At 39.3% G+C, this 8,681-nt stretch overlaps 1 protein-coding gene across 2 annotated transcripts in view; it reads left to right on the top strand.

The window, feature by feature from the left end:
- Positions 1 to 756: 756 nt before the first annotated feature.
- Positions 757 to 8,681, top strand: part of OTC (ornithine carbamoyltransferase) — a 62,024-nt gene continuing 54,099 nt past the window's right edge. The window contains exon 1 of one of the 2 annotated variants that reach the window (XM_027608396.2): positions 757 to 983. In XM_027608396.2, the coding sequence (XP_027464197.1) occupies positions 907 to 983 (77 nt within the window). In that variant the 5' untranslated portion in view covers positions 757 to 906. The remainder of the gene's footprint in view (positions 984 to 8,681) is intronic. The other variant, XR_003522618.2, reaches the window with a different exon arrangement.

Below are 8,681 nucleotides of genomic sequence, written 5' to 3'. Positions count from 1 at the left end.
ACAACTGTGGATGAATGAATGAATGTAAAGTGTTGGATGACCCCTTAGTGATTTGGAGAGGCTACCAGGGGAGGAGGAACATATGGTACTCCATCCGCACGTCTACTGATTGTGGGTTCCTGCAAGAATTAATAGGCAACTACTTGCTTACTGAAGACCTGCTATGTGTGAGGCACAATGGGAGCTACAGGACTGAGATCTTTTTATTAGACCTCTAGCCCCACTCCAGCTTCTTGCCACCAAAGAATAGCTCCAGGGCACTTCTTTCTATTTGTTTTTGTGGGAAAGCTGAGACTTAGAGTTACAAAAGTAATATCACTGGAAATACTCAGGGCTGTCATGTCTACCTCTGGTGTTTTGCACTAATGATTCACATTTTCTGAAAGGGTTATTTCTGTGTATCTTCACAGAAGCTAGTACTGCAATGCCCTGCATATATTATATGCTCAATGAGTACTTGTCAATTGACTTCATACAAGCATGTGACAGCATAAATATATTATGAAAAATGAGGAGTCTGGGCACCAAAAGAATCAGGATTCCTTCCAAACACACACACACACACACACACACACACACACACACACACACACACACACACACACACACACACACACACACACACACACACACACACACACACACACACACACACACACACACACACACACACACACACACACACACACACACAGTGGTGGAGCTTGGCTTAAAGTTCAGGTGTTCCTGTACCCTGCCCTGCAGTATCGCTAACCAGGGGAATTTGATTAGATAGTTGAAGGGTGATATTACCTTTGCTCTCTCACCACAATTGAAATCGTTCTTAGCTTTTAGGTGGACCCCACTGTCTGCCTTGGTGAGGCTTTTTCAGGAGCATAGAATCATCTTTTACATTATCAAAAGAAGATGCTGTTTAACTTGAGGATCCTGTTGAACAATGCAGCTCTTAGAAATGGTCACAGTTTCATGGTTCGAAATTTTCGGTAAGTGATGGCCAGAGATTTGAGTCTGACTTAGGAACCATGGTGATAACTGAAGTTCTATTCTGCAAAGGAGTGCAGCCTGAAAAGGCCTCTTTCTGCAGGGTGTAGTGCCGGGTTCCACCCTTATTTGAGACAGCTGTCTCTAATTCCAGCTGAGCTTTCATTTCTCAGTCCTCTGTAATCAGATTTCATGGCAGGCTGTTTGTGGGGCGCCGCGCGGGGGGGGGAACGTTAACCTCGGCAGGTAAAACAGACTAAATGTTCTGGACATCTCCCATTTGTGTACATTTTAAGCGGGCTACTGGCTGAAGAAAATTAGAACTAATTTACACAGGGCCTTCAGTTTGTATTTGGGTTTGCTGGAAAATTATCATTCTAGGGAGTGGGGATTAATCAGTTCTTTATAAAATAAAAAACCAGACTCCAAATAACAATTGGATAAATATTTACAAAGCTGCTGCAAAGGAGTCTTAGGTGTGATGAGGCTAATGACTTTTTTTTTTTAATAAAATCCATATTTGAAATCTGTCCCTGAAATTCTTGGTAGCATATGAATGTAGGCTGTTTCCAATGAATTCATTATAAAAGCGACATTCTGCTTACAGCTACTGAACGTGCAGTGGAAGGTGGTGTGGAGTGTGTCTGTGGGGAAGGGGACAGGGAAAATAAGTTAACCAAGGAAGGAAGGCAGGCCACGAAATGTGCACATCATTGCTAGAAAGCTTCTGGAGTAATGGCACGTTAACAATCACATACAATTTTCCCAGAGATTCTTTACAACCAACCTCAAAACAACCCCACTGACTTCCTAAAGGGAGAAGCTTCTAGTCTGGAAGTTCTCTCCCACTGTTAGGAAGCAGACCTGTGACAGTGGCCCCAAGTACCTCCTCTGGGGCCACCTGGCAGCTTTGTGTTCTCTGGACTCTACCACGAGCATCATTTCTTTGGTGAAGAGAAGACTCTCGGAAGCCAGATGACATTGTAAATGATACTGTAAATTAAGCCTGTAGTATTAGACCTAGATGGGATCGCAGAGCCACAGAATATTAGCCTTCTCTTATTTTGCAGATAAAGTCAGTGAGGCCCAGACAGATTATGGCGTTTACTGATTAGTACTAGAGTTAGACCACATAACCTAAGGATGTGGAGGAAAGCTCAGGTTTTGGAGTCTAAACTAGATTCAAAGCCTGGCACCACCGCTTGCTGGCTATATTGACCTTGAGCAAGTCACTAAACTTTTCTGTAATGTTGCTTCACCTATAAAATGGGAAAAAGAGTAGTATCTGCTCTGCTTACATCACAAGGTCGTTCAACGATTCATTTAATAAATACTTATTGAGCACCTACTTTGTGCCACACTCTCTGCAAGGTTTGGAGATACAGTGGCAAAGAAGGTTAGGAAGGTCTTTCATACCAGACACACGAAGTCACAGTCTACTGATAATCAGATAATGTGTGTGAACACTGTAAAGTGACAGACGAATGTTCATTATTTTATTATTCCATCCTACTGAGGTACATCAGATAAAAGTATGATGAAATTTTATTCCCAGGTCTTTAACAAAGAATCATCACTGAGCTGAAAATAATCAACTGAATGAATAACCAAAGCTTGGAGCTTAAACTTATACTCTTCTTTGAAAATTACAGTGATGATTGATTTTTAAAATAATGACAACAAGTTCAATTTTTGCAAGTAAAACCACTTCCAAATATTTGGGCTTCTTTGGTATTTACTACTATTCTATCGTCTCTATCCAATAGCCAGACTGTAATTCACAGAGTCTTGGCTAGCCATCTCTCACAGCGAATGGGGGCTGAGGCAAAAGCATGGCTAAATCAGCCTGAATCTATATCTGCTATTTGAAAATATGAAAGCCTCGAATCACCCATGTCATTAGAAACTTAAGAGCATAAGCCTCTTGTGAAAATGGGATAATGTTGAAATGGTATCGTTCTCATGTGGCATGGGTATTTTTTTCCAACTATTTTAGTTAGCTGTGCTACCTGCCAGCCAGATGAACTCAGAATTGCTGATCTCCAGTAAGACCTCTGGCTTTTGATGACCTCCAACAACAGAGAAAAGCTCCTTGTCACTCTGCCTGTATTGTATTTTACTTTGATTTTCAGCCTTCCACAGAGATTCAAGCTCTTTATTTCCCCCATATCTCTTGGGAAAGGTGGAGAGACCTCGCTACAGAACATACCACGTGATCTTAACACTAGCGCATAATAAGAAATGTGTGGTTAGGTTGTGGCAATGCCACAAAATAGAGACTGCACAGTTTTGAAGTGAGCAGCCATATCGCCATGGACAGGATAAAAATAACAGCTTAAGTGAGGCTGAAGCCATTCAGGCAGGCTCCCAAATCAATCATTTTTAGTCAATTATTATTTCTTTTTTTCTCCAAAATCAATAGGCTCAGACACCAAGACTGCCGAAAACACCCAATCCATAGGTTTTTCATCTCACAAACAAGGCTCTAGAGCCTGGCGGTGTTTGGATAATAGACAGTGTCCCATGATTTGTTGCCTATTAGGGAAACCACTTATAGCTTTTAAAGAAACCACTAAAAAAATCTTTCTTTATCAGAGAAGACCAATTTGTAAGTGCAGTTCAATTTCATCTCACAAATAGAAATTTCTTCAGAGAATATTGAGCTAAGCCACCCAATTTTGTGGAGGTTATGGATTGGGGTGGAGGTGACTCATTTTCAGGTATTTCATTCCAGACCTCTCTTAAGGGCTTACATAACTCATTATGCTCCCTTCATCCCACACACATACTATGTCTATGCACGTGGATACATAGATGAAGCAATTATAGGCCATCCATGCTCTTGCCTAGAGGAGAGAAAATAATCCTCTTTGATTATTCACATCTTCTGTCATAGCTGAAAATGAATGCCTTTTTAAAAACATATTTCCTGACTTCAGAAAACTAGACAAGGTCTGAGATCAGGCATGGAACCGGGTCATGATGTTTCCCTTGGCCAACAGTAAAATTTGAGTCTATTTCTAGTTTGTTATTTTTAGTAATTTAGTGATTTAACTGAGATAGAAGAAGTAGAAACAGATACAGATTTTCAACAGTCTCGGGGTTCCAGCCCTTTAATAGTATCTGCACAAAGCTAACCCTCTTCAATTTTCAGATGATGGGAAGTCGTGCCATTTTAGAAGGTTGACGATCTCAGGTTTCTTAGAAACCACCGAGTCACCCAGTTACAACAGTGACTTAGACCACATAAGAGCATGCGGCAACAGTGAGAAAGGTTGCAGGTCAATTTTTAGTAACAGACTATTGTTATTGTTGTTAATGAAGTAAAGAAATTTGGAGATAATTAGTGCTTTATTTTTTCAAATCAGTATAGAATGAGATTCAAGGGTTTTGTGAAAATAAAGTCACTCTCCCTTGCATGCATTGCAGTATGACTTCTTGAGATGGCAAGAAAGGGATGAAATTAAAGGCAGGTCACTGAGAATTCAGATGGCTCCAGTATGACCCACGGGAAGTCTTGTGTTTATAAACTTCATGGATGCTGTGGAAGACGAAGACAAGATGGATCACTGATTTTGAGTTTTCTTAATTTTTCAGATGAGGAATTGGGGCCAAAGATGGAAAACGATCTTTGCAAGGTCATAGTTGAACTAGGACTAGAATTGGAGTAATTAAAACCACTGCTCTTTTTCTCCGTTGCTTTGATTACTTTGATCTTTTCAAACTGATCAAGTTGGCCATTCTACCCTTGCACAATCTCCTTTTTAAAAATGCAGCCAAAATATCTCAGTAAAGGAAAAAAGAAAACACCAAGAAAATGTGCTTTAATGGTTGCATCAATCTGCAACATTAAAGAAAGACAAAAATCTCAGCCATAAGTCCCACTGTCTCCCTCTTATGCCTCCAGAAGATAAAGTCTTCATCTCGAATTTTCCATGGGGATCAAAATACCATTTAACACTGAATTTTTTCCTATTCTGGCAAAGTCTGTTTCTGATTGACCACATTTTACTCGAATCAAGCACTTTCTCTTCCAACAAAATACAATTATACAAGGGAACACATCCAGATCTCCTCCTGTGCTCCAAACAATTTACCAGAGTTGGAAAACACAAACTCTTGCAATGAAAGGTTTTATTCTGCCAATACAGAATATGCTTCCATTTTCTAGCTAGGAAGATATTTGGGTAAAGCTAACACAAAGGTCTACTATTACCTTGGCTTAACTTCTTAGCATTCAGTGATTTGGGGTTGAGAAATCTATGTAATTATTTTTTCAAGGGATAAAATTAATGTAAGGAACTAGTCTTGCTTTTTTCAAAAGCTCTGACTTTAGCCAGACTGCAATGACAGTTTTGACAGAAAATCTGTACATGGTTCCCATTGTTCTCTCCAATATTGTATCCTCCCTATTGTGTGTTGGCTGAAAAATGATAATGTGGTTTAGGTCTGGTTTACCAAGGAGACACACTGAAGTATAAGAAAACCAAGGATTTTATGGGAACACTAAAATAGTAATTCTGGCCCTGGTTCAGGTGCTCCAGAACCAGAGTAGGCTGCTTCCAACTGAGGCATGGGGTCTCTATAAGAACTTAGAAGCCATTTATGCCAGTGGCTTTAGCTGGCTCATTTGAGTTATCGATTTATCACCAGAAAGCAAGAAATGCTTGATACAGACCAGAAAAAAAGGGGGCCTGTGACAGAGCCATTTCAACATGGTACAATTGTGGAACTCTTCTACTTTTCTCAAATTTTTAAATAGCTTAGGAAAGAGGTGTGGCAGCTCCATTTCAGAGCCAAGAGGAGGTCTATGAGGAGACAGTAAACAGGATAGGAACTTAAACTTGAACCATTGTGTTTGCTTTCCTTCCAGTGATAAATTTTCCTGGTTAGTTCTTGATATCTATGAAAAACAGCTATTTTTCCTATGCAAACATTTCCTGCCCCACCTCCTGAATAGAATCGAGAAAGGTGGTAACTCCTCTAATGATTTTTCAATGGTATGAATCCCCTTCACTGATTGAGATGCAATTAAAAAATTTCCAGAATCTACCTCTCTACCCTTTTTGTCCCCAAGTACCCTGGGGACTTATTCTGTACAAGAGGGGCTCGTGGAGAGAGGGAACCAAAGTATTGGTATAGTTCACTGTTACTGTACTTTGGATTTGGCTCTCATGGTGCTATGGGCAAAAGTCCCACCAGGTCCTCTCACCAGTTTTCCAGGTTTTTGCACTTGACTCAGACTGCTGTGCCTGAGATCCAAGGTTATACTGGTCTTGTTTCACGAGCATATGTCCAACTATTGTTCCCAGGAGTGTAAATACTATCCGAGAATAGTTGAGCCCTGGGGAATTTCAACTTTACCAACACACTAGGCCACAGTCAGTTTTCCTCCATGACTCTCAAGCTTTGTGTTCAGCCTGGGCCACAGCCCATACTTGCTTTTCCCTTAACATTAATTCTGTTTTGGGAGCTCTTGGTATCTTTTTTTTTTTTTTGTCATCAGAGTTTGATCAGGATATTGAAAATCCATCATGGCAAACCTCTCTAAATTCATTCTCAGAAATCTGCTGAATTCATTCATATACAAATTGTTCTACTTCTTCCCAGAGATATAATATCATTCATTCATCCTTTTACCTAAGAAATATTTATTGAATACCCACTATATCCGACATAACAATAAGGACTGTGTATATATTAATAAATAAAACAGGCAGGATCCCTGCCATCATGGACCATATAGTTCAAGGGGAAGGTAAAACGTAAGTAATACAAATGGACACATAAATATATATTTAAGAATTGTGGTAAATATCATGAACAAAATGAAGGCAAAACAGAAACTACTTAGTACAGTCAGGGAAGGAATCTCCCAGGAGGTGGTATTTAAGCCTAAGAATGAGAAGGAGCCAGCACTGAGAGCTGAGGGAATAGTGTTCTGGACAGAAAGAATGGTATGTGAAAGAGTCCTACAATGAGAAAGCATTTGGAGCACAGGCAGTCCTTCCTTTGCAAGGTCCCAACATGCAGGAATTTCAATTAGTGCAGTTGAGTCAAATAACACCAGTCTTTCAAGTACACAGTTCAAGTTTCAGCTGCCATAGTATATTAATTGTGAGTAGTTGCATAAAGTAAAAGCCTCATTGTTGGCACTTTTGTATACAAATCACTATGTAAATCACTATGTAAATAACAGCTGCACATCATGATCAGTGACCAATCACATCAAGTTTCGGTGATTGCTCACTGTGCATCTGTTATTCAGTTTACGTAAACAGCAAGGAGTATAGTTGTGCTGCTTTTTTCCCCAGTGACAAACTGATGTGCCATTTTATAAAAATGAATAACTGAAAGGAGGAATTGTCTGAAAGAGACCAAAGTGCAGCAGAGAAATAAAAAATAACACTGGCAGTTACATTTGAATCAAATGGGAATGCATTTATAGAAGAAATAGCTGATGGTGGGATTGTTGACCCTGCTACTGTTTGAGAGGCTCTAGCTATGCAGTCAGAGGAATTGAGTGAAGACAAACTTACCGACATAAATGAGGAGAATGGTTGTGACATAAAGTATAAAGATGTTCCAGAGGAAGTGACACCAGCAAAACACTTAGACATTCAAGGAATTATCAGAGATATTTTACATATTGAAAGTGCAAAGGATAAAATGTTGGAAGTTGATCCAAATTTAGAAAGTATGGCAATTCACCAAAGCATAGACAAGATGTTTGCTCTGTAACATATGCTCTATAATAAGAAGACAGCATGCACGGTTCAAACTACTCTTGACAGTTTTTACAAAAAATAAAACACTCTAAGTCTCAATATTTCTAACGTTTTAAATTACAGTGTAATAAATATATTTGTTTTACTATTTTTTTCATTTCCCTACACATTTATAACTGAAAATATGAGAGTGTTTCATGTCTTGACAAAAAATTAAAAGTCACGGAACAATTGTGATTTTTTTCCAACTTATTATTAAGGTTGCTCTGCACGGTTGTGGATATAATGGTCATTTACAGTCCCACACTACCATGCAAAGCCAGAATGATCTGTATTTAAAAAGGAAAAGAAAAGAAAAGAAAAAGCTTATCTGCTAATACTTATTAGAGGTGCAATCCCAGGGCAAGAGTGAAGGCGATATTATCAGTACCTGCCCTATGAAGATTGGAGTCACAAAGAGGTATTCTTCTGATGATTCGTGGTCTGAAAGAAATAATTTGAAATAAGGTTTCTCTTGCTATATAAATTTTAAAATGGAAGGTCTGGACAAAATGGGAAGATTCAAGCAGGATGTATCTTCCTTTTATCTTTAAACTTGAATCTGTCGATGGAGAAATAACAAGAACATCATCTCACAGTGCAATCCCAGCAGCACAACATTAACCCAACCCTAAACCCAACCCTAATCCCAACTTCTTGGAGTAAAAGGACAAATCTGAGAAACACCCAGAGACCTTTTACTTCTCCCAATCTGTCTCCTGCTTATAAGAGCTGGAAGTTGGAGCTTTTTTGAAGTAGCTGAAGATGATGTTGGGTCTCCTCTTTCACCATTATTTTCCTGCTTTCTCTCATGGGAAGGGGGAGAAAAATTAAGTTCCATGCATCCTTTCTTTTTCTCTGAGATTCAACACCACCACCACCACCACAATTCCAAGATCTATGCTATTCTCTTGAATGAAACTTGTAGTCCTG

This window comes from Zalophus californianus, chromosome X, assembly GCF_009762305.2.
Source record: "Zalophus californianus isolate mZalCal1 chromosome X, mZalCal1.pri.v2, whole genome shotgun sequence".
Classification (NCBI taxonomy): domain Eukaryota; kingdom Metazoa; phylum Chordata; class Mammalia; order Carnivora; family Otariidae; genus Zalophus; species Zalophus californianus.
The sequence above is the reverse complement of the archived record's forward strand: the minus strand, read 5'-3'. Positions and strand labels throughout refer to the sequence as shown.